This window comes from Lichenostomus cassidix, chromosome 8, assembly GCF_008360975.1.
Source record: "Lichenostomus cassidix isolate B80296 chromosome 8, HeHo_3.0, whole genome shotgun sequence".
Taxonomy (NCBI): domain Eukaryota; kingdom Metazoa; phylum Chordata; class Aves; order Passeriformes; family Meliphagidae; genus Lichenostomus; species Lichenostomus cassidix.
This window is the reverse complement of record NC_139489.1, coordinates 8,094,109-8,119,698: the sequence shown is the minus strand read 5'-3', so window position 1 is coordinate 8,119,698 and position 25,590 is coordinate 8,094,109. Positions and strand designations below refer to the sequence as shown.

The 25,590-nt window shown below is 50.1% G+C and overlaps 1 protein-coding gene across 3 annotated transcripts; it reads right to left on the bottom strand.

The window, feature by feature from the left end:
- Window positions 1-2,492: 2,492 nt before the first annotated feature.
- MOB3C (MOB kinase activator 3C) lies at window positions 2,493-22,925 on the bottom strand. 3 transcript variants are annotated; one of them, XM_085067669.1, is made up of 5 exons: window positions 22,539-22,922; window positions 21,876-22,045; window positions 14,912-15,411; window positions 7,250-7,452; window positions 2,493-4,075 (listed from the first exon to the last, which is right to left on the bottom strand). In XM_085067669.1, exons 3-5 carry the CDS (start codon window positions 15,327-15,329, stop codon window positions 4,046-4,048), a joined length of 651 nt encoding a protein of 216 aa, XP_084923795.1. In that variant the 5' UTR covers window positions 15,330-15,411; window positions 21,876-22,045; window positions 22,539-22,922; the 3' UTR covers window positions 2,493-4,045. The 3 variants fall into 3 exon arrangements, with proteins under 3 accessions (XP_084923795.1, XP_084923796.1, XP_084923797.1); XM_085067670.1 differs by having other exon boundaries at window positions 21,876-22,038; XM_085067671.1 differs by lacking the exon at window positions 21,876-22,045 and having other exon boundaries at window positions 22,539-22,925.
- Window positions 22,926-25,590: the final 2,665 nt, after the last annotated feature.

Here is a 25,590-nt window from a genome sequence, read left to right as displayed (position 1 = left end):
ACAGTGCCACCCCACTGCCCACTGAGACAGAAATCCTGAACAGACTCTATTTAATGGAGAGTAACGTGGGACCTGGAGAACGTGTGGCCTTCTGGAGAGCAACAGGCCAAACCTTCTGGAAACAAGCAGGAAAATGCTTGTGTCCACTGTACAAGCAGAGCATTGGAGGCTGTTACTGCACACCCCTGAACTACCCCATCTACCCCAAGCAGCTTCTCAGCTCCAGCAGTGACTTCTACCAGTTCAGATTGCATTTCATCATCAACAGTTCCTCACTGGGCAAGAGGGGTGAGATCAAGGGATGTTACACGTGGTGTTTTGATGATATATTCCTATTAGAATCAACAGGGCTAAGCTGTCTCATGCCCTTGGGTTTCCTGGGATATTACCCAGATGAGTAACAACCTCTTTGGCCAATTTTCTGGATGCTGCAGTTTTATCCCATGACACTGTGCATGCTACATCTCCCTGAGCTGTCTAGAGGTTTAGGCAGTATTTGAAAATAGATAGAAGTCTTGGGGCCAGGGATGAGAAACACGCTCAGAAAGCCCATTTGACAAGTGAGGGTTGATAACTTGATCCTGCCCAAGTGGGTTCTTCAGACATGAGAGGTGCTGCTGTACAAGTGATCAGCACCAAAGAGGGAGGCTCTCAGAGTCTTCTTTTTCACGCTTGTACGGAAGGAACTTCTTTAATCCTCCTATTGCTATGGGCTTGTTACAAGATAGTGTAATATAAAAGTGTCTGTGAGTTTTAATGAATTTGTAAGTCATAGCACAAAAAGGGTGTCTTGGGGAGAAAATTGTTGTCACTGCCAGAAACAGAAGTGGGAAGATGATTTTCCCTCTGAGTCGTAACATTTTCAAACGCAGAATCCCATTTTCATCTCATTGTGTTCCTGATCTATTTAGGAATTTATTTTTGCATCAGAGAGCAGTAATACCCAGCAAATTTCTGCTGGAGGATTACCCAAATGGCAGTGAAGCTTCTCCTTTTAACACAGGCTGAAGAGTCATACAAGTTGAAGAATCCTGAAAATATAGATCCTCTTTCCTCATGATTATTGTACCTGGCAGAAGGTTGCTAAATATGGACTAATCTGTGTCCAGCAGACAGCACTTGGACCCAAATGTTCTGCAAAAAACCCCTTTCAATCCAGGATTCCTACAAAGACCCAAAATTCCTTCAAGTTTTCCACAAAACACGATTTGGGAGAACAAGTGGCAAATACTTTTAAGAGCGGCAGTTGTGGAGCTGCTGTACTCCCTTGGTATCCAATGGGTATCATCTGAACAGTGCTATCCCAGTTGTCCTTGTTGCTCCAAGGAAGCTGTGGCTAGCCCTACTGGTGAGCCAGCTTGGATGGGTGAATGGTTGGGTGAGCTCAGGCATTGGGAGAGACCAGAGATGATGGGGCACGCAAAGTGTGGTCAGCACAGAGTGACTACACAGGCAGTGAGTCCTGCCCTATGGGTGTCACTAGCAGATGACATCACCTGGAATCTCCAAAGCATAAACGTAAGGTGCCTCATTGGAGATGAATGGGTTGTGTTCCACTGAAACCTTCAAGAAATTTGCAGGCAGACCATGCTTTTGTTTCCCTCACAGCCACCTCTGCAGCAAGAAATTCTCTCACATGAAAGAGCTCAAGATGTTTTGTTCTCCATGCAGACATGGCATTTCAGCTCTGATTCAGGATCTCTTTACAACAGGGACCTGAATGCTGCACTCTTGCTTCAGGGTTTTCTTGACAGTTATGAGCCGCTTGTCCTTCTTTTCCCAGGGAACTTGGCTGACCAGGCTGCGTTAGCAAAGCCATCACTCCCCAGAAAGTAAAAGTTGCACACATGGAAAAGAAGCACTCTTGTTGCTAGTTGTGGAAGTCTTTTGAGTCATATTAGCTCAGTTCCGAAAGGGTGAACCAGGAATTGTTAGCGTTTTAAGTATTGTAACAGCAGCCATTAAGTTCCACAAAGCCCTTTTTCTCCCATCCAAAGCTATTCCTAAATTCCTCAATGTCTACATATATTGCCTGGCACAGTCTGTCTCATGCCAGCCTCTATCTGACCTGGTAACCTTTTGTTCAGTCCCAAAGGAAATGTTGGCTGCAGAGACGAAGAACAAAATGCTGGCAGTAGCACATCTGCCCTTCATCCGAAGAACCAAGGAATTCTGCATAGGGACAGATGAGTCCCAAACACCTGGCAGGCAGCTGAGCAGATGAGTCATTTGAGGAGCTGGGGCTAACAAGTGATATGTGCATATTTAATGTATCCCAGGGTTCCTGCCTGTTTGCAAATTGTTCAGGGATGTTTGTTGAAGCTCTGGGGATGTTGGAGACTCACAGGCACTCTCCAGCCTCCTGAAAGGAGAAGTGTGAATTCTCAGCATTTTCTGCTTCTTAAATGCTGTGCTCAGGCATTAAACTCTCCCGGCTGGGAGGCACTCAGATTAGGCCTGTCTTAATACAGATGAATCAGGGAAGAATGAAGTACACCAGGCTTATAAATGTTTCTTTAATTAGTAACAGAACAAGTATGTCTGGACTTTGATTATTTTACACAGAAAATATTGGAATGATGTATCAGGTGGTTTTGTATCCATTTTGCTCTGTTTTATTTCCATGTAAAAATATACATCTGGTACACAAGATTTAAAAAAATAGCTTTTCACAACAAAATAAGTGCTTTGAGCACTAAAAAGTCACTTGTGCACTTTAATGTTGGCCTGAATATTTACATTTTCTAGCCACATCCCCTCCCTACCCCAAAAATGGGCAAACCCCAGATTATAAATATTATCTATATCAGATATAGAAAACTTTCCCAGAAAAAGAGCAGGAAGCACAAATGTAACAATATTGTGGCTCAGACAAATTGACTTTCACTCCCCCAAAACAGTAAAAAAAGAAAAATATTTTTGTCACAATTAAAATGGCACAGGGAAGACAACACTAATTATTAGACACTGCAAGCAGAAAGGGAAAAAATTTTGAGACATTATACCTTTCAGAGGAGTAATGGCACAGACCAGGTAGCAATAGTATGCTTGCAGATGGTCAAAAACATTTAAGAATCACAGAATAATATTGGGTTGGAAGGGGACTTCAAGAACAGAGTAGAGATGTCTCTTATGAGTCCTTCTTCACCTGCTTAAGGTTTGGTAATCGAAACCAACAATTTCTACAGCCAGCATCTGCCCATCTTGAGCCAAGACAACATATCAGGAAATGCTGATATGTTGAAAATGATGTTTTCTGGCAACAGTTTCTTTCCACCAGTTTCGGAGATTTTCTCAGGTAGACTCTGTTGATCACACTGAATAGTGACCTAGTTCACCTCCTCAGTCTGGGACCACTTGCCATTAGTCCAAGCATCTTGGATGCATCTTAGAACATCATCAAGTCCCTTCTTCCAAATGTGAAAAGTCCCTTGAAGGGAAAAATGATCCCTTTGGTAAAGCATGAATTAGGGCAGAAGGAGACATTCACAGCTCATGGTTAAAAACAGCACATCAACAACTAGACATGTGAAGGCGATGGGATGAAATGCCAGCAGCTTAGCAGGGCTGATCTCAGGTGTTATCACCTCTGCATGTGGGAAAGGCAACAGGCATTACCTGGTAGCCAAGATCACACCTGCTCACAGGACAGGAATTGCTAATAAAATATTTAGAGATCAATATAGCTGAGGACAAAACAAGAGGAAAGGTTGCTGAAAATTTGATACCAGACATGGGATTGAGTCTTAAAAATTCCCAGTGTGCAAAAGTAAACCAGACTTGCCTCGTCCTCCAGTAAGTCAGTGGCTTTCTAAAACAGGAACCATACAACAGAGACTGGGTTGTATAAAAAGAAGAAAAATCTGTCCAGAGGTTCTTGGAAAACTTAGGATTCAGCCCTGGCCTGAAGAGGCTCTTCTGCAGTGTTCATAGTTCAGTGAGTTGGAATTCCCAGAGCAAGTCCTTGGGAAGAGGTGTCCCACCACAGGCTGTCTTGTCCCACCAGACTCTGAATGAGCCAGCTGAGTTAGCCTGCCAGAAGACTTCAGTGGCAAATTCTTTCTGTCATTTCTTTCTGCATTGAAGGGAGAGAGAAAAGAAAGAAACGATAAGTGCCAAAGACAGGTTTGAGTAGTGTGATGTGTCAGGCAGTTTGGGAGGTATCCAAAACCAACCCAGGAGTACAGTTGTGGGAGTCCCAGCGAGCCTTTTTCTATTTCCCATGCCAGCCCTCCTGGGAACTCAGCTGCCTCAGCAGCTCCATCCTGGCACTCTCCCCGGTCTCTGTGGCACAAGGTTATTTTGGCTGTGCCCTAGCCTTGAGAGCAGTCCAAGGAAAGAGCTTTGGCTGAGATGTTGAAAGAGGAAAGTCCTGCTCCTGGCCCAGCTGTAGAGCAGCCAGACAAGGTGATGCCACTCTCAGAGCCTCTCTCTACAGCTGCCTTGGGAGGTGGATGTGGAGCTGCTCCCAGTTCTTGCTCCAGGAGCTGACCTCAGCCCACCCAGAGGACCTGTGGTTTCAGCATGGGATGCAATGCAGATGAGCACTAATAACAGAGGCCATAGGAAACCTCCAGCCAGACCAAGCTCTGTTTAGGACAACAGACTGTTTTCTTTAGCCAGAATGGCATCGTGCCAGCTACATTAGGAAGGCGTCCAGCTTTCAGCTGGTGGAAGATGGTATTGGTCTTTGCCTTAAAAAGCTCAACTAATATCTTGTAAATCCTGCACTAAGGAAAGTGTGATTCTGGCTCATCACGTTCACGGCTTGTGAATCTGTGTGTGCCCACAGGTCCCCTCATGCACCCCAGAGGAAGGTTTGCACATTAAAATGTACTCCTAAAATAGATCTGAAGTAGGACTGGTCCATGGAGGAGGAAGAATGTAACTCTGCAAAAAGAAGAACTAGGAAAGTAGGATGACCCTTGAGTAACCCTATAAAAAGCCCTTTAGTGATATAACCAAGGGAGACAGAAGCAGCAAACTCTGCTCTTCAGTGCTGAGGACATTGTTTTTCAAATCCATTGGGGACAGTAGCAAAGGGAGCACTTTTCTGTAGGAGTAACATGAAAAATCACTCAAGCACAGAATCTGGCCATCAAATGAAAAGTTGATGCTCTGCTACAAAATCACATTGCAAACAGGAAATGTTTGCAAACATCTTGGAAGGAAGAGGGTGAGAGCACTGTGAATATCCTCTTGCAACAGCACTGAGCCCACCCCATTAGCACAACATCAGGCACAAAACCAGCCATGAACAGGAGGGATTGCAGTGACTAGTGGGCTGGTAAGTCACCAGTGAAGTCCTCAGACTGGCCCCAAATGTCCAAGGCATTTCTCCCATTGGAAATCCTCACAGCTCTGCCTTAGTGCATAACCAGCTGGACCTCTGCCAGTGCTGCAGCCCAGCACCACGACCTGCCCTTGTCAAGGACACAAGTGCATGGCTTCTCTCTGCTCCCATATTCCTTGATTTATTAACAGTGAATCACTGCCTTTTACTAGTTCTGCCATACAAAGGATCTCATTCTCAGTTCCCAAGATTTGCTGCTAAGAAATCACATCCCACAGAAGTTTGAAAAAGGGGAAATTGAAGCAGCAAAGGGAGATTCAGCCAGAGGAAAGCTTAGAAGTCATGGGATTCATGGGGACTAACTAAATGCAAGGTTAGGACAGTGGTCTGGGCTCATGAGGCAGCCTGGCTGCAGGACACTCTCATACACATCTATAGCAACTCACTGCCTGAGGGAACGAGACTCTTCCTCCTCCCTGGTCCTTCTACCCAACCCTGTGGTTGGGTCTGCTTGAGGCTTGGCTGCCAGGCAGTGAGACACACACCAGGGGCAAATGGGTCTCATTTCCTTGTAGTTGAACACTGCTGCATCACAGGGAAAAAATCTGTTCACCTTAGATTCATGCAGACCCATCAATCATCTCATGTTGCCTGAGTCACTGGCATTGAAAACCTATTTAGCAATGTCAGCCTCTGCTTTGGCTACCAGGGGTTAATTATTTACATTAGCAAGCAGCAGTTCAAGAGGATGACACTATTATGGACTGGATAGCAATGCTGAAGAGGTTTGTCCTGAGGAATACTGACAGAGGGCAGACTGATGCTGAGCTGCCATTTTCTGGAGCTGAGGGCAATTGTGATAATATGTGTCACAACTGAATTCTACAAAATAATTAAAGTCGATACTGTTGTCATTCAAGTCTCCCCTGATTAGATCATCCTCTTTTCATCCCCCAAAATCATGATTAGAACAGACAGGCAGCAAACTGACTGAGACAAATGAAAGCAGAGGAGTAAAGTGCTTAGCACTTAGGGGCAGGGGTGTCTCCCCCACCTCCAGATCCTAAGCAAGCAGCTGGGACTCTCCTCAGCCCTTTCTCACATTATATCCTTTTGGTCTTCCCTGACTCTCTGCTGCTGGATATGGCCTTTTCTCAACCCAGCCCTTATCACAGCATGCAAACTGCTGGGTTTCCCATTAATTCTTCTGCCACTGCAACATGTCCTCTCTATGTCAGACCACACTCAACCTTATCTGTGACAAACTTGCTTCTCTTACAAACCAACTACATGCATTTTCTACTTTATGTGCCCCGGGCTGTCTGGCCTCTGCTTCTCACCAATCCTGCTTTACTCAAGGACTCTCACCTTCTGCCTGGCTAACTGCTTCCAAAGGGAGGCTGTAGGGAAACTGGGAGCTCCAGTGAGGTCTCTCCAGTGTGGCCTTGATAGCTGTTGTCTAAAGTCTATCGGGGCTTGCCTTCCCTGCAGCCTCACTGTAATCCACACTAGGATCTCAGGCAGGGAATGCTAAAAGAAAAACTGTGCAGAAAAGGCTTTGACTCAAATCTGACTCCTGAAAGCCATGTGGCCACAACTGCCTGGAAACACTTTGATGTGCAAATTGCACTAGAGTTACCAAGTCAGTATGGAGGGACAATACCCTGTGGTGGCCCTGAGAGTACCCAAGAGCAATTCACAGACATGACAGCAGAGGCAAAGGTTAAGAAAGGTTCAGTGGTTTCCTTGGTGCTGCTGAGAATTTCTCTCTCACAGCACTAAGGCTGACAATCCCAGGACAGTGAACATGACTGTGTGTCTGAGGCAGGGTGGCCAAAAGAGTCCAGAGAGGGTTGCTGCACTGCTCAGAGTCCAGCCCCAACCTGAACCTACCAGTGCTGTTTCCAGCCCACACCACTCTCACCCTCCACCTCCCCATCCCAGGGGCATCCTTACCAAAGGCTCCAGCTCCCGGTGGTCAATGAGACTGAACTCCCTGATGAAATAGTAAAAGTGCTTGTAGCAGGTGTTGACGTGAGCCTCAGCACCCATGTTGATGATGCTGTCAAAGTGGTGGATGTAGACATGGACAAACACACGGAAGAGGCGGGTGAGAATCTTGGTGCAAACTTGCTGGAACTGCTTGGGGAAGGGAACACCTGCAAAGCAGAAGCAAATTGGAAGCCATTTGAACATTTCCGAAAAATAAAACCAGTTAGCATTTAAATGCCCCTGTCCTGCTTAACAGGCAGCCATAGAGGACAAGGAAGGACACCCTTGGCTAATGTCAAGAGTGACAGCTACACTGGGGCACTGTGCCATCGAGCTCTTCCCACATATTCCCTCATTGCCCAGCTAGCAACTTAACACAGGCATGGGCTGAGGATTTGCAGAGTTGCCCCAGGAGAGAAAATTTGTCATCCGTTTGAGAAGGCCACAACTCTCCACATCTGGCTCAATCCAGAGTAATGTGGCAGAAGATCCTTCTGCCCTCTCTCCCTGCCTTTCCCCTACAAGCCTGTGCAGGCACAGCATAAGTCAAATTGTATTTACCCAGGTCCATGAACAACACAAAAAGACCTCCCAGTAGAAAAGATACCTACCTCTGAACCCAAAAGCTTGGTTCATACTGTTTTTCTTCCTCCTCACACCCTCAAACATCACTTCTGATGCATCAACAGAAATGAGTCGGGTTTCTACCTTTTTCCTGATCCTTATTTCAATAAAACATCTCATTAAATCAGAAAGAAAACTGCCTATCTTAATGATGTTTGGGTTGTAATTTCACTGCACCTGTATGATCCTGAGATGTCCTTCTAGGATGGTGAAGAATGGGACCCACCACACATGGCTATATACTTTCAGCTTTGTCCTGCACAAGGATGCAGTGTGGGATATTTCCATCCTTGTCAAAATACGCTGCTATCACAGTGAAAATCTCAGGGGTGTGATACCATCACCACCAACAGCCTTGGGGTAAGTCTCCAAAGGAAACATGCCTTTGAAACACTAAACTTTTTGGGGCTTTTTGTGAGAAGGAGAATGAAACAACTGATATTTGTTTTCCTGAAGCTTCTTCCTCTCCCCAGAGCAATTCAATGCAAATACACAAAGAACAAAATAAAAACCTCCCTTCCCACGGTTGTGCCAGCCTCCTCCCTTAGCTTCTTATTAATGCAACACATAACCTCTTGAAAATCCTTCCAAACAAACTCTGCTCAACCATGGCCAGCTCACACGATTCGCGCCAGGGAAAGCGTCAGCAAATCTCTTAGCTAAAAAATTTAAAATGATAATTTTATCTTTGAATCTTTCTCATCAGCCTTGCTAGGCAATTAAAACTGTTTTTCCCAAAGGCTCCTGGCAGTTTTATTTCCCAGCAGCAGTGCCGAGCCGCTCTCCTGAGTGGGTGGCAAACGCAGAGGTTCCGTCCTTCCGACATCACGTGTGGAGCCTGTTTTCAATCACCAGGGTTGGGCAGGTGCTGGGTTTAGAACTCATAAAAGAAAATTATTTTTGGTCTAAACCAGAGTCACCCTGAGCCCAGTCTCCCTTTCCTTCATGCACAGTGTCAGAGCAGTGGGCAGGGATGAAACATCTGTGCTCATGCCACATCTGGAAGTCCCAGCCACCACTTGGAGGAGGACACAGATCTTGGCTCAGCATCACACAGAGAGGTTTTGAGACTGATTGGTGGCCACTGCTCTGCACAACGACGAGCTCACTGCAGCCCCAGGGCTGCTCCCAAAGCAGGGACCTCAGCATGACCTGTTTCACTGCCAGCTCTGACAGATCCTGTTAGGACTTTCCAGGAAAGGTGTTCACATCTGACAAAGTACAACCAGGCTGTCCCTATGCCAACACCTAAGACATGGTACTGGAGATTTGCTTCTGCCCATCACCCCTGGCTACAGAGCTCCTTGCCTTCTAGTCTGACACAGGCAGGGATCAGAGAGATCTCCACGTTCCCCTGCAGTCAGGAGGGGCACAGAACTTGATCAATGGCTTCATTTGAACTTTCTGCACTGAGTGACGATTTGCTGAGCAAATAAAAGCTGGAATCACCCAGCTGGGGATGCAGACATGCCATTAGAGTGGCCCCTGCAGAGCAGCTTGGAAGAACTGGTCAAGACACTTTTTATTTAATAAAGCTCATCACAACAAATAACTTCTGGTGAATGCACATTTCTGGGCTGTGGCTATTCCAAACAGCCTGGCCCTGGGACAAGGGCTGAGCAGCTGGGATCTCAGCAAGGTGCCCAGGGGCAGGCAGGAATGTGTTTGCTGCCTCCAGTTTGTCACCAGCCCCTGTCACCAGTCACCAACTGCCTCCCCAGTCAAAGCAGGCAGTGAGGGAGGAATCAGACCTAACCATCCCTGGGAATTTACTGCCAAACTGCAAAGAGTAATAAGTGAAGAAAACCTCAACCCAGTCCTGAGCTGGGAAGGAAAGAAGATCAGAGAGTGAACAGCAGATCAAACAGATCTCAGGCTCCCATAGCTGATAGCATCTATGGTGCAGATACCGCTATCAGATGAGCCACCTCCAGACATGGCAGATGGTGACAAATGGCTTTCCACAGCTTTTGTCCTGAGGTTAGCCAGGAACTGTCTTGCCTTTTACATCTGTCACCAGCAAGTCCTCATGGACATGCTGACAGCTGAGAGACTTAGAGGGGAGACACCTCCAAAAGCAGCTTTTGCATCAGAGAACAGAGATTTAGCATAAATCACAGAATGAAAGAATAGTTTGGGTTAGAAGGAATCTTTAAAAGTTATCTAATTAAAATCTCATAGCCATCAGCAACTATGGGATCTGCAGATGGGATCAGCAGCTATGGGATCTCCTATACCTAATGATGTATGGAAAGATACCATCAAGCTGCCAGGACCTCCAAGACTACTCGACCACTATGTTTCACATGAAGCAGGAGCATCGGAAGCTGCCGGGAGGTGAAGCTGAGCTGCCCTTCTTTGTGTCCATCACCAGGTGTCAGTGTGTGGCTATCCCCACCAGACATGACCACGCTGTAGTGGTGACTGCCTGGATTTCTACAGGTCACCCCTCACCCTACCATGGCAGGACACCACAACCCACTACGGTCCTTTGGCACCAGGGACCACTGGGCTCTGGCTCTTTTACTCCCTTTCTCTCCTCTCTCTCGCACACCTGCCCAGGGAGGCACAGCAGGGTTCTGTTTCCTCCCCCCGTGCTGCAGCCACGTGTGTCTCCTGTGCCAGGACCCTTGACACAGACTATGGATGCTTGACTGGACCCTGCATCTGGCACAGGGCTCAGTGCCAGCTGATCAAAGCACTTCCCTCGGGAAGGAAGCAGGGCGGATATGTGATATGCAGATTGCCTCTACCAGCAGTGGTGCCCTGCTGTTGATCTCCAGTGGCTTGGAAAGCAACCCACAGCAGCCCCAGCAGGCACTGGCCATGCTGGTGAGGAGCTGGAGAAATTCCTCATTCCCTCACCTAGAGCTGAAAGAAAAGGGCTCTGCACAAAAGGCTGCATCTGAGAGCAGCAGAAAGATCCAACATAAATCCGGCTTGCCCTGGGTCAGGGCTGCTGGCGCAGCGGATGTCCAGCAGACAACGCATGTGACATCCTCTCCAGCACGTGAGGAGACACAGCCAGGACAGGCTGTGCCTCCTCCCTGCAGCCAGGCACGCACTGCAGTCAGCATGTCCCAGCAAGGGGAAAGCCGTGGCACAGGGATCTCTGGCCACATGTAGCCATCCTGCCCTCACAGGTGTTTAGCTTTACACTGAGCGGCAACACAAGGTCAGCTCTTCTCTTCCATCCCTGATCACAGGCTGCACACAGACCAGCCAGCATCTGGGAACACCACCTGTCCCAGGGCAGAGACAGCCAGTTCCAGGAGCAGTGGAGCAGAGCAGCCATCCACAGCAGAGGAAAAGGGAGAACTTTACCCCTGCTCCAAGCCTGGGCAAAAGCTGTAAGTACAGCAGGTACAATTTCACTCCAAGCAGCGTGACTCACAGCCCTGAAATGAATTGGCACCTTTAGTTTGTCTTGGATGTTTTGCCTGAAAATCCCAAGACATGATCTAAAGCTCCAAGGAATCTGTTTTCCTCACTCTGAGCTGATTGCTTCAAAACATAAGGAAACCATGTGTAAAAGGAAATGAAAATGAGAGGTAACAAAGTGCCTGTGCTTATGGTAAGGGATTGCCAATGGGTCCTGAATCTTTCCTGCCATCTCCTATCCCTAACACTTGTGCACCAGCCAATTTAATTTTTTCATGATGAATCAGTACTGGGAAGCTATTTTGCTTCTTGGCAATTGTATTTTTTTTTTCCTCTGCAAATGTAGTAATTCAGTGAACTTTGTGATGAATTGTTGTTGTTATTTCTCAATTTCATTTTGGCCACCGTGGTGTTCGGTGATTCATTTTTCCTAAAAATAAGTCTTTAAAGCCCTGTTGAAAACTAATGGCGTGATGGCAGCTGCAAGCTGGTGTGGTATTAATTTTGGAAGAAAAAAGGCAGGGGAAAAAAACCCCCAACAAATTATGTAAAAAAGAGCCAGCTGAGAGAACACCAATAATTAGCTGAATTCTGAACATTTTTCTCCTGTTGTTATGGCAAGAAAGTATCGGATAATTTCACACCAGGTTTTCTCTGGTTTTTATAATTGTTTTGGGACCGTGCTTGAATGACAGACTTGAGTTCTGAAAAGCTTTCCAAGAACTGTTCCAAAACCTCCTGTGCCTGTGCTCTGTCGAGCCGCAGGCAGATCTGGCAGAGAGCACAGGGTGTTTCCGGCGCTGGGTCTGCTCCAAACCCTGTGTCTGCACTGATTTAAGAATGGGGAGGTTTCAGCAGCCACGATGGTGCTGACGGAGGACACCTGGCCTTGTGCAACCAGCAGCCTGAGGCTGGGCTGACCAGTGCAGACACAGCCATGGACCCTGGAAACCCTATCCAGCCAACCTTCCTCCTCAGCAGCGGCTCCCTAAAACCAGGCACCACAGGGCAGAACAATTACTGGGAGGAGATGATATTTTCCAGGTGATAATTTGTTCATGTGGCCACTCACTGAATAAATCTACTGATATAGTTTTACCAGCTGGTGAAAGTGCACCTGTAGAATCATTTATTCTTCTCCCTGCCTGGGAAAAATGCTTACTCTCCATTTAAATGTATTTTTCAGGACACCTACATTGGTTGGAAGAGTGGAAACAAAGCACTAGCACACACAAAATGATATGGGTTGTCTGGGAAAGCTGCTGCTTCTGTAGATTTATAGCCATCAGGTTGGCATAGCTCACCCCATGCAGGGATTTGTCTCATTTTAACTGGCTGACAAACAGGTTCCCACTCCAGAGAAAGGATTAGACAGTGGGATGGAGCCCTGCAGATGGATTTCCCTGGGCATGGGGAAGACACAGTACTCCCCCCAACCCTTGCTGTGGTATGCAGGGGGCTTGGCAGCCCCCCAGCACTATTAATAATCTCCACTATAGGGATTTTCTACTGGTGCCATCTGAGAACTGTGGTGCTGCTGGTTACCCCTGCCAGGTCACAAACTGCTGGTGTCAGGCTCCCTTCCTGCCACGTCACATGCCATTTGTCCCTCTGGCCTCACTGCAGAGCTGGCCAAGCTCTGCATCACGCAGCTTGGCTAAACCAAAGGCGTTTATCACTCTGCTCCCCTCGCACCTCTGACATGTGCTGAGGAGCAGATGCTTTAGTGGTGCAAAGCAGTCCAGCTCTGCTCTGATCACCGGAGCTGTGACCATTTACCCCAGCCAAGGTCTCCCTTGTGATGCCTAAGGACCCTGTGAGCCCACAAGCCAGTGAACCATCTCTGCTCTTTTCCATCTGAGCCTCAGGTGAAAGATTTACCCCCACCCCTGACCCATGAGATATCTCTCCCTGAACTGTCAGGAGCCTCTGAGCAAGCCCTGCTGAATCATGTGCTGCTTCAGGCTGTGTAGCTCTTGGATGGAGGAGGATGCTGAGGTTAGCCTCAGGCAATGTTAGTGAGTTTGGGGAACACTTGCTGTTTCTAAGAAAAACAAACTGCACATGGCAAAGAGGGGCCAGGAGGGAAAGCTAAGATGCACAAAGCTCATGAAATACTTGCTGAGATGGTGGGCAGCTGTACCCAGGGACCTGTCCAGCACAAGCAGGAGTGAAATGAACCTTCACACTAAATCCCATCTCTGCTGCTAACATCCAAGAGCCTCACCACAACTCCAAAGCATGACATTTGCAATTTCCCCTCATCACCTCATCAAACTTCTTTCTCCTCCTTAAAACAGCTCACATCTCCTCTGTGTCCTCTCAGTGCCTTATTCCCCTTCTTCTGGATCTCTTCCCAAGGTCTTTTCCTTCAGCCAAACACCTCCATCTTCTGAAATGCCAGAGCTGCCAAGCAATTATCCAATGAAAAGGAAGGCCAGTGAAAGGCAGATAACTGGGGAAAAACTGATGATAAAGTGCCACCAGCTCCCTGCCTCCCCAGAAGACTTTAATGTGTTTTAGAGTGCAACCTTGTGCACTCTTGCAGAGACCCACAACTGCTCTCAGACTCCAAGGGCCAGAGACTTTCCTTAAAAAGACACACAACTACATGTACAGCACTGCCAAATGAGGGTACAACAGAGAGTAATCCCAGTAATCCCACCCAGACCATTTTCTTCAAAGTTTTCCAGCATATTAATGATAATCTTGATCATAAGCTGCACTGATTTCATACAGCTCTGTCTGCGTGGCAAAACAAAAAAGGTCAAGCAGACGTGCAAAGCCATGACTTTCCCCCACAAGATCCTTAAATCTTTTTTTTACATTCAAGTAGTTTCAAGTTCCATCTGAAAAACAACCACTCCAAGGCACGACCTGAGACTCTGGAAGATACATCAGCTCCAACCCTTGAACTCATCTCCCCAAATGACAAAAAAGCAGCTAAGTAGCAGCTAATATCAGCCTTGGCAGCTGCTGAGCATTGCAGGTCAGCGGCAGAAGGGTTAGTCTGCAAGCTCTGTTGCCTTTGGCAGCTGCTGCAAGCTCCTAAAGCCAAACTTTTTGAAGAGGTGTATTGTACACCCTGGGCCTTGGCAGTGGAAATGCCACATCCTGGGGACAGGCATCTCTGCTCAAGCAGTGCCTCAGCTAGGTAGCATGATGTGATGTATAATCAGGACTGAGAAAGAAGGGGGCTGAGGACTGAAGCAGCAAGACTGGACAAGGGTTGGACCTGGGGACCATGAACCAACGAGAAAAACCAGGAAGAAACTGAGTTGATCAGCTGAGAGAAGAACAGGGGTGTGATGACCACCTCCAACCAGCCCTGCAGCTCAACTTCTTGAGGAAAGGCAAGGAAAATAATGACCTAGCAGCCTTCATTTCTCACAAACACAGAGTAAGTTCAAGCACAGAAACACTGTATTCCACATCCCCTAGTGTCAGGATGAGAAATCCCAAACTCAATTTGCAGCAAAAAGACAGACAGACACTGAGGAAGACTTAGAAGAGGAACAGTACTTGGAATTGCAAAGTTCATCAATACCAACCCTGAGGTGCACCAGCAGCTTGGGAACCTGCACCAGCTACAACCCCAGCAAGGAACCAGAGCACACTCACCTATCCTGGTGGGGAAGATGTCCTCGTTGTTAATGAGCATCTCGATCCAGTCCATCAGCATGCACATGTACTGCGGGGCCGACAGCTTGGTCGGCTTCTTGTACTTGCTGTCGTCCTGCCACCTGTACTCGTACTTGAGCCCCCCAGACATGATGGGGCAGCTCCTCTCCGTGCAGTACTCTGACATGGTGCCGTAGATGAGGTTGATGCGGTTGAAGAAGTCCACCACGTGCACAGCGATCCAGTCGTTGATGCTCTCTCCAGGAGGCAGCTGCACCACTGCCTTCAGGTCCAGCCCGGACTTGAGGGAGGCCTGGGCTTTCTTGTACAGCTCAAAGCGTTGCGTGCCAGGCTCAAACTTCTTCCGGGGACGAAACGTTTTGTCTTTGTTGAAGACTTGCTTGAGACACAGGGCCATTGCGGGCAGGGCCAGCCAGGGTGAGGGCAGAGGCTCAGAGCAACAGGAAACCCACGGCTGGGCTCTTCAGGGCTGCAGGTTTCTGGGAGGAGAAAGAGAAACATTTTAGTCACACGTGAAGCCAGCTGCATGTGTGGATACGCTCTGAGGGGTTCACATCAGAATGCTCTGACAGCACATGGGAACAGAGATTTGGAGTGAGCTTCTGGCCCCTCCACGTCCACCAGAGTGACCTAGAGCAGCTGCTGCCACCTCACACAGCAGCTCCTGGCACTGGACAGAGTGAGTGTTGCCACATGTGCCCCATGCAAGGCTTGATGGCAGACAGAGCTCTTCCTCCCTCCTGAGCACCTCAGGAGCTCACCAGGCTCCAGCCAACCCCTTTCCTCCAGGCTTTTACCAACTGCTACTGCAATAAACTGAGAGCCACAATATCAGCAGAGCTCACCAGCTTGGGCAGTCCTAACCTGGTGACCCTTTCCTCTCCTAGCAAAGGGGAAGCATTTCTTTCCCAGGTATTTCTCAGTACAAACAACCCCTGACTCTGCAGCAGCAGCTGGCAAGCAAGGTCCTGGGGACCATGCTGTGAGCACAGCTGGCTGCTGGTTCACACAGCCCCAGCGCCAGGATCAGTGGGAAAAGGGGGGATTATTTTTGTTGTTCTGCCTCGTGTGTTTGTCTAAAAGAACAAAACCCACATCCGAAGAAGGGAAACGCAGCCCAGCACAACAGAACAACATTGCCAGGATGCCGCCAGCTCTCCAGGCATGCACACAATGCACAGGCAGCCCTTGGGCTGGTGGAGCTGATGCTCCGGGTGACTCCAGGGCTCAGCAAAGTGCTGAGCTCACCCCTTCCTGCCCAAGATTAGCAGCACAGATGAGGGCTGAAGTATTTTCCTTTTCCTCTCTGAAATCCAGTGGAAATCCCACCCCCGCCAAGGCTGTCCTGGACAGGCTGAAATTGTGCATTTTGTTGCCTGCACTAATCACCAGTGGTGTTTATGAGAGACCAAGGCCTCCGTGTGCTAAATACCTTGCTGAGGCTTAGGGAAGAGAAAGTCCTCCAACAGCCTCCCCCTGAGAGGAGGAGATGAAGGAGCAATTAAGAAAAAGGAAGGAAAATATTTATGCAAAAGGGAAGTGACTGACCCAAAGTCACAAGCAGGAGGGATGCAAACTTTGGATGCACATTCATCATTAGAAAGACAACTTTAGTCAAAATCTTGTTATTTAAACTCTGTTTTCTAAACTCTGTCTTCTAAACTCTGTCCTGAGCCCCAGGCAAATCCTATTTTGTGAACAGCTAAACATCTCTCAAGTGAAACTCTCTGCTCTCTTTAAAGCTCACCCCTGGGGGCATCACTGGGAAGCAGCATCATCCCAAATGCCTGCAGGATGTGCCTGGCAGGGATTTCTATACCGCAGCCAGCACATGGAAAACCCTGGCATGGATGCACACCCTGGTGTGGGTGGGAAGCCCAGCACTAATGCCATTATGCACAACCACAGCCTTTCCCACAGGCTGGAGCCTGAGCTTTGCCACCCTTATACGGTTCACAGCACAGGGGCACCAAACTCCACCATGCTCTGCTGTACCCAGGCACAACCAGACCTGAAAATCTATGTTTTCAGGTGCTTTCTGCCCCACGGAGAGGGTCACAGCCATCACACCATGTTATGCAGTATGACTTCAAAACCAGGGTATCTGCAGACCTTCCCCACCTCATGTGGCTGGGTGGGATTTTAATGGCCACATCCCTGTTGCCCTCATTTGCTGCCCCAGGGCAATGACTGGGGGATGTTTCTTGGATGCTTTTTCTTCCCCTGTTCAAACCAATTGGCTCCAAATATGGCAAAGAGCTTGTTTCCCACTTCATAAAAAGAGCACAATCTCTCCAAAATGCCAACTGATGGAGCTGGCATGATGTCATGACTCCTATCTGTCCCTAGGGAGTGGCCTGTGCTACAGCAGTCCTTATGGATCCCACGGGAGTCCAGGGGTCTGTGGGCACAGTGAGGCTCTAAAGAAAAGCCCTTATCCAGGGCTTCCTGGATTCCACATATTCAGGCACATCCTGTTGATAGCACCTCTAAAAAAAGCCTTCTGAGCAGTTTGCTAACACATAACACTTTCAAAAATATGTATGCATACATACATATCTATTTATATATAACTACTGCAACAGGGATCCTAATCTAGGAATGTAGGAAGCGCTGGGATACCCTTGGGATGAGGCACTCAGCAGGGTTTTGCCTCTAGTGCAAAGCAGGAATGATGGGGCTGAGCAGTGCCTGGCCCTGCAGCCAGGTTTCCCTGGAATTTCAGCAAGGCCAGTCATGCCCATTTCTCTGTGTCACCATTTTTCTGGCCTTGGCTCCATCTGCTCTGCTTCAGGAGCTGTTGCTGTTTGCAGATTCTTCCATGCAGAGACTGGGCTGCTCCATGAGCAGCACCATGGCAGACGACATCCCATCAAACAGGTCTCTTGCAGGGGCTGACAGCAGTGAAATCAGTTCTCCTTTAGTGCCTCACACTGCAAGTCCTCTGCAAACACTGAGCTACTCACTGGGAAATAATCTCATCTCCTGAAGCCAGACCTGTAACTCATCTACAGCTGCATCCCTGCATCATCCACAGCTGGATCTCTGTGCTACCCTGCAAGCTGCTCTCACTCATCAGGCAGGTGGGAATGTGCTTCATGGTTCAGCACCATCTGAATAAAAAAAAAAAAAAGAGCAGCAAACCTGCTAAACATCTGCCAGATGTTTTCCCACCATGCACCTGTTACAGTGGGAATGGGGGAGCAAAACCCATCACTACCCAAGTGCTCAGAGCTCACCTGTCCCTGAGGCTGCAGGACCCAGCACAGCACCACAGCCTCCCTGCTCCCCAGGTAGAGGTTTTTTTTTCAGGATCAGGATCACCACTACAAATCACCACATCATTAAAAGACCTTGTTAATCTTTACTGGAGAAAAAGGCTCTCCAGAAATTACATTTAACACAAAACCAAAAATACATCCTGGGATTTATGACCTGAAGAAGCAGAGAGAGGCACTGAGCCAAAGAACAGTTTGAACAGAACTCTGAAGTTCTCTACCTCACTTCAGAGCTTTCACTGCCAAGAAAGATTGATGTAGAGGGAAGGATGGGAGCAGTGGTGGTCAGGACCAGGACATGAGATCCCAGCTCTGGCCCTTGCTGGGGCACTGAGATGGGATGCACTCAGAGCAAGCAGGCTTTGCAAAGCCACCAATGCCTCAGATGCCCCTCAGACAGAAACCCAGCAGCCATCCCTGTTTTCTGGGAAGAAAAGCAAAATCCTTTGTGAATGGACCCAGACACAGCCTGTGTCTAACTGGTGGAAAAGGGCCTCAGCCAATGCAAAACCAGATTTCCCCAGTTTCCACCTTCATTCATCCGACTCGGCTGGTGCTCTTCCATCACTGACCAAATATTTGGGGCAGATCCATGTAAAGAGATGGAAAATGGGAACTCTTCCAAGGTTTAGCTGCTGTGCGAAGTTCAGCTGAGTCTGATGTTCAGGGCTGTCGTGTTCCTGGAAATCATGGTGTGCTCCACTGGGGTTTGAGGTGGGGCAGGAGACCCATCTGAGTCCAAATTGCTGCTCACACTGCCTGTTTTGGGAAATCCTAAGGGCGAGCTGCCATCCAACAAGCTCAGACAGCAGCTTCCCACAACAAGACCTGACAGATCCTACTCCAGCCGGTGCCGGCAGGGCCTGGGCCAGTGCCATGGCAGCAGCCTGAAGGTCTCTGCCTTCAGTACCCACATGCACAATCACAGCTTTTGCAAGGGGAACCTTGGCAAAGGCTGCAAACCCCCTTCCCTATCACAGTTCCCATCACAGGGTGGTGCTGGCACTCCAGGGGTCTACAAATCCCTTTCTGAAGCATCAGCAAACCCCCAGATCAAACCTCATCCTGTGCTTGGGAGTGAACAAGGAGTGAAGCAGGTGGAGCTGGAGACTTTCCCTGCTGTCACCCTGTGTCCCCACAAAGGACCATCAGAAGAGGATGAGCAAAGCTTCTGGTAGGAAAGAGACTGCCATTTCCCATGGGACATCCACACCATGGCATACACAGTGCCTACCCCCATCCATGCTCCCAGAATAGCCTTGGCTTTGCAGAGCTTGGCTACAAACCCAGCTGAGTGGCCACAAAAATCCCATCCCTGGCCATGAAGGCTGCTGGCTTCAGTCCTGCCCCTGGTTTTAAAAGCAGCAGCAGAAGCAAAACTCAGTGGGGATTAGCAAGAACCAAACTAGCACAGGGTTAAGCTGTGCAAGGACAAGGCAGAGCCACTGCTGGGGAGGTAACAGGCACAGGCATGTGAAAAACTGATGTCCTAGATTGCTGGCAGGTCCAGAAACGAGAGGAAATTAACTGGATGGGAGGGGTGCATGTTCAGGGTCAGACTAAATTGCTAATTTCAGATTTGAGGGTTGGTTTTGTTTTTTATCTAAACCAGCTTTCTTTCTTTCTTACTTTCTTTCTTATCATTTGAAAACCACAGAGGAACACAACAAGGCGAAGGCTTTGCTGTAAATTAAAAAAACTCTGAAAGGTCTGTTTAGAAACGACAAAACAAAAGGGGAGAGAGCAGTCAGAGCTGCAGGAGGGTGGCTTCCTCCTCCCAGTTCTCCAGGCGTGGGGGCAAGGTCACTACAGAAAACCACTGGTTTTGACCTCAAATAAGCTTTAGTCAGAAACCCAGCAGGAAGGACCAGACAGACACACTGCCAGACTCCAGGATGATGGTCAAAATGATAGTCCCAAGCTCCCTGCCTCAGTCCTCAAGCTCCTGCCTCCAAACTGATTTCCCTCCCCAGGCTCCCTTTATATTAAGGGCTGCAAAAGCAAAGGCTTCAGGTGGAAAAGTTCTTTGCAAGTGTCCCTGGGAAGCCCTAATGACTATGGAGGGTAAGGAGAGAGGAAAGATCTGACACCAGCACCTCCCATGGCTCCAGTGCCAAGTGCATCCTCCCTGGATCCATCCTCAGACAGTGACACACTTGAAGAAGCATCTGCCTGGAAACTGCTGCATTAACAGCACAGCATGCTCCAATCCTCGTGGGCTGTGCAACTGGGGAGCACAACGAGGGGTCCAGCACTGTGGATCTGCAGGGAGACTCCAGTTCTCACTGCTTTGGGAAGAGGCCAAAGAGGCAGAGCACAGAGCTGTCCAGCTCCAGGCACCTTGGAGCAAATTGTAGGTTTAAGTACTACCAGCTCTGCATATTCCCCCCGGGCTTCCCCCGGGGGATCTTGCCTTTGGGGCACCAAGATATCTATTGTTTCTCCACTTTAGGGGATTCCTTTTTCCCCCCTGCTGCCTCTCAGTGTAAAAGTCCCACCTAGCCCTGTCCCAGGCAGAAGAATGGGACTGCATCAGCTCAGCCACCATGTGCCAGAGCCCTGAGACAGCCAGCCAGCCTCCAGATGGACAGTCTGCCCAGAAATCTGCTGGCCCCAGGGCACAGCTGGCTTTTTACTGCTCTAGGAAGCCTCACTGCCTGGCTGAGGAGTTGGGAGCTATGTCTCTGAGCTTCTCTTCAAGCCCCAAAGAAATCCAGAGGCAGTTTGGTCTTCAGCCTGTCCTAGAGCATCTTTGCAACCAACACTACTTCTTGGTGGACTCACACCCCAAAGACAGAGGCTGCTTCTCCCAAGCTACCCTTGAATTGCAGCCACTGCGCCCACGATGCAGGGAGAGACAGTGGGCAGTGGTGCTTCCAGGGAAGGGAGTGTATTCCCTCTTTTCTAGCCTTTCCAGCCTTGGAATCATCTAAGGAAGGGGGGCTGCAGAAGGAGGATGCTGGGGAGCAGAGTCCTGGGGCACTGGCCCCACTCCCTCTGTGCTTCCCGCTGGAGCCAAGCCCCAGCTGGGCTGTCCGTGAGAAACGGGGTTATTGGCTGCTGATCCCAAATATAACCCAAACGATGGAAAATTCCAGGAAATGAGCCAAGACAAGATGCCAGGAGGGGGATCAAGGCTCAGCACACGGGCTGGGGGAGCTTCAGAGAAGCTGTGGGCTCTCAGCAGCATCTCCCTGCTGCTAAACCTTCCTTGAGCAAACTCCCCTGCTGCCTCACAGACCCATGAGAGCATCCATGAGCACCCATGTCTGGAGCAGAGCAGGACTGAGAGCCCCACACTCCAGCTGGACACAGCTGCCAGCAGGAAACTGTGCTGGTGCTTCCCCCAACTCACATGGTGCTTGGAAATCCCCAGCTCATCAAAAACGGATCTTGATGGTTTCCAGGAACCGGACCACTTACACCCTGGCTCGCCTCACAGTTGTCCCCTGCTGTCCCCCTGCTCTGTCCTGCTCCTTGCCCTGCCTCCCCACCACACCACCAGCAAACCAAAGCCTGGCTCAAACGCCTCAAAAAAGTTTTTCTCAAGTCACACAAGCCACCTCCAAGCAAAAAAACAAAGTGTCATCTCTCCAAGTTAGAGGCAGCACGTCCAGTTCATTTCAGGCGTGACAGCTAGTGCGGCTGGGGGCTTTTTGGGGTACCTCATTCCTGGGGGCTGAGATCTCGCTGCTGCTACCAGTAACTTGCTGCGAGCCCTGCAAAGAGGGATCCAGTGGCCTCGGTGGCGTCCAACAGCTCTGCTTTAGTCCCAAGGGTGATCACTCAGTTGTCAGGGCCGTAATTCCAATCACGGGAGCTCCCGGCCTGTGAGCTCAGGGCAGAAGACGAGAGAGATAAGCCAGCTGCTGAACACCCATCTCCACCGCTTGCTCTCACCCAGTTCCCCCGCCCACAACTTTCCGCCCTCCCTCCGACACCGGCAAAGCCGCTGCCGGGGCTGTCCCGGTTGGGTAACGCGTGTGCTGCCTTCCCCTGCCTGTCCCCCTTCCCCTGCCTGTCCCCCTGCCCCTGCCTGTCCCCCTGGCCCTGAGGGACCCACTTTCCCCGCACACCGCCGGCCATTTACAGGGATCCCTGCCCAGCATCCCCAAAACAGCCTCCCTGGTATTTACACGCTGGCTGCTGAGCTGGGACACCCCAGAGGAAGGGGAAGAGCCTTCTGCAGGCGTCCATAGATCGGCTAGGTGAAAAATTGCTCTTTCCCACACTAATCCCCACCCAGGGCTCGCCCATCTCGTGCTTAAAAGCACCCCAGGAGCATCCCCAGGGGTGCGGTGTTGGTTTTTCACATCCCCAGGACTCACCTCATCCCCGGCACGGCGGCGTCCAGTCTCAAATCCCTCCGCTGCACTTTCTACTCTTATTCAGGGAAAACGAAAGAAATATTAGAAAGATAAAAGTTCAAGCCAGGCTCTATTTCGGGGCTGTTGGCAGTTCAGGGACCGCAGCAGCAGGGAGAACTGCCTCGCTCCAGCGCGGCTCACTGGGGTTTCGTTAGAGAAACGCGGGGCCGAGGGTTTTTCTCCGGTCAGTGATGTCACATCCTGACCCTGCCGGCAGCTCCAGCTGTCCCTGGAAAACCCGCTTGGAAGAGGGCCTGCCACCCCCACCATCCGCCGCCGTGGGCTCGCAGCTCATGGGTGGGCACTCACACTCACACCCACACCCCCGCGCCATTCCTGCATGCTGACATCCTTCTTGGCGTGCAGTCCCGTGCCGCTGGCTGGCTCCGGCTTTCACAGGACAGCAGGGAGCTGGGGGAGAGGAGATGAAATACCGGAGTGTTTTCCCCTCTCCCCCCCATCTTTTGACAGTCCGTCTCCCTTCATCCTCCCCCTCCCTCTGCACACACACAAAAAACAGCCGGGGGTTTCCATGCCAGGCCGAGCTGGATGCCATCCAAAAGAGAAAAGCCGGAGAGAGGGGAAAGAAAAAAAGAGAAAAACTTTCTCTGCACAGAGCACTTACTTTCCGTCTCTGTCGGAGGTGGGGTGAGCTCTGAAGCGCGTTGCGGTATTTAAATCCTGCTCAGCAAAGGCAAGCCTGAGCCAGCACGCTCGGCGCCGGCAGGAGCGGCCAGCCAGCGTGGGATGGCTTGGCAGGAGCCGGGATCTGCTTTGGGGTCAGACTGTGGGGGGTAACAGCGGTGTGCACCCCCGAGTGATGCTGATGGTGTCGCAGAGCGTGGCCCTGGCACTCGCGGTTCCCTTCCTGGCACGGTGTCGCTCCCAAGGGATGAGCACGCCTCAAGCCCTAGTGAGATGAGGTACTCCAGCCTGACCGAAACGTCTGCAAATTGTTTGGCACTTGGACAGTTCTAGTGAGAAATGTTTCTAGGCTTTCTTACACGTGTGTAAAACTCATGTCAAGCCAAAGGTGTGCAGGTGATGGGGTGAGCTGGGGAGGGGGGCACAGGGCAAGGTGGGTGAAGGAGCAGAAGTGTGAGAAAGGAAACCACAAGCCCAGCAGCCTGAGATGGTGGGAGGATGTGTCTGCCGGGCACGTTTGTGTAAAGCTGGAGGGTTTAGAATGAGGGTTTGATCACCTGAACCCTGCCTGGCATCTCCTACTGCTGCAGCCATGGATTTATCTCCTGATAAACCATGAGTGAATTTATTAATGAGTGAATCTCTCACAGTCATTGCAGGTCAAAAGTATCACCCCTAAAGTCAGGATCAAGCTCAAGTAATCCCGCAGACTCTTCCTGGTCACTGGCAAACCAGCCGGATTCCTGGCTCCAGAGGGTTCAGGCAAAGTCTTTCTCATCCCCAGTGCTGGATGCTCATTGCAGTCACCCCGACTCCCAGCAAGGGCTGAGCAACCCTGCTGCCCTCTGTCCTGGGGACCGGGTATGCAGGAAACAAAATTTCCTCAGACCCCAGGAGCAGGAGGTGGAGGTCTGTGGAGCAGATGTAACTCCCAACACCAAATGCCAAGCCAGGAGGAAACTTTCAACTGAAATCCCAGCAAAAAATGGGCAAAAATCCAAAAGTGAGGGGGCTTGGCCGAATAGCAAAGATCCCAAAGGCAACTCATAGCCAGGATTTACATCCAGGCGAGATGGAGCCAAAATACTTGGAGGCGAGATGGGGTCCTCCCATCTCAGCAGTCTGGAGCCAAAGGAGAGGGGCCAGGAGAACAGCACGAAGGCTGGAGTTACGTCAGCTGCAGCCCCACAAGTCCACAGGGGTGAGCAGCACCTCCAGCTCAGGGAGTTACCCCCTTGCACGAGGTTTTGGAAACCTCACAGAGCTGAGAGCCCACAGTCCCGGAGCCTCCCAGTGTCCCAGCTGTGGGGAGGGAAGCAGGAGCCACTTGGGAGAGAGGAAAAGGTCCGAGGGACAGGTTTGGGGCAGGAGGGATGTGTTATTGTGAAGAGGGCATTTGTCTGCCCTGGAGGAAGGAAGAGGGGAATGTTGGCCTCGCTCCTGAAGGCAGGTGCACGGCTGAATTTATCGGGGGGAAGGAAGCAGGGACGGAAGCGAGCCCGGAGCACTGGGCGGCTCCATCGGAGCTCACGGGCAGTCACGGGAAGAGGCCCAGGGCAGCGATGCAGCTTCACAAGGCTTGTCAGGACATGGCTGCACTGAGGGGAGGCTGGGTGAGCCCTCTGCCAGCCTCACCACTGCTCTGGGCTCTCACACAGTGCCCTGCACGGCACCTCATCGGCACAGCCCCTTCAGCAGCTGGAGAGATGCTTGTTGCCAGGCAGGGCTGGAAGGCTCTGAATGCCTGGGCACACCACAAGACACAGCAAGGGGAGCAGTGGGTTTGCTCTGGTTATTCCCAGAGAAGAAAAGGATGTGCCCAAAGTTTGCCTCAGCTATGCAGCATCAGGAACAGTCAGTTCTCCTGCTCTGCTCCACCACGTCCCGCAAACTCAGGGAGTGAGAACTTGTTCAGCCGTGGATCAGAGGGCACTGTATGGAGTTTTGCCATTTTCTAAGGCACAGGGAAAAAAGCCAGGTGCAGATGAAAAAGCACTGAAGTCATCATTTTCAGTGAGAGTAAGCACCATCCTTCAATCGGCACTTCCTTGATTGCTTCAACTGCCACCTTCCTCCCTGGGGAGCAGGATGGGCTCTGGGTTTATCTCTCCAGCATGACAGGGGTGGGTGGGCAAGCCAGAGGTTTGAGATGCTGGTAACAAAGAGCTTCTGGCTGCAAAACTTGCTCCACCACTCCAGGCAGGAATTCCTGCCACATCCCAGCCCTGGGCTCTCCTCCAGCTGGAGGCAGACCACAGCCAGCACTGAGGGGGCTCCTATAGCACCTGGCTCAGCCAGCAAGTCTGTGCTGCAGGATGCTGCAGGGGCTGAAGTTTTCATGGGGCCACTTGGAGTCTTGGGCTTCTCC

What these genes read in the sequence shown, in the direction of transcription:
- MOB3C (XM_085067671.1), bottom strand. Translation starts at nt 15,329, where the DNA reads ATGGCCCTGTGTCTCAAGCAAGTCTTCAACAAAGACAAAACGTTTCGT. An exon ending in CATCTTCCCCACCAGGATAG is followed by an intron (nt 7,453 to 14,911) that starts GTGAGTGTGCTC and finishes TCTGCTTTGCAG; the next exon opens with GTGTTCCCTTCCCCAAGCAG. An exon ending in ACCGGGAGCTGGAGCCTTTG is followed by an intron (nt 4,076 to 7,249) that starts GTAAGGATGCCC and finishes CCTTCAATGCAG; the next exon opens with AAAGAAATGACAGAAAGAAT.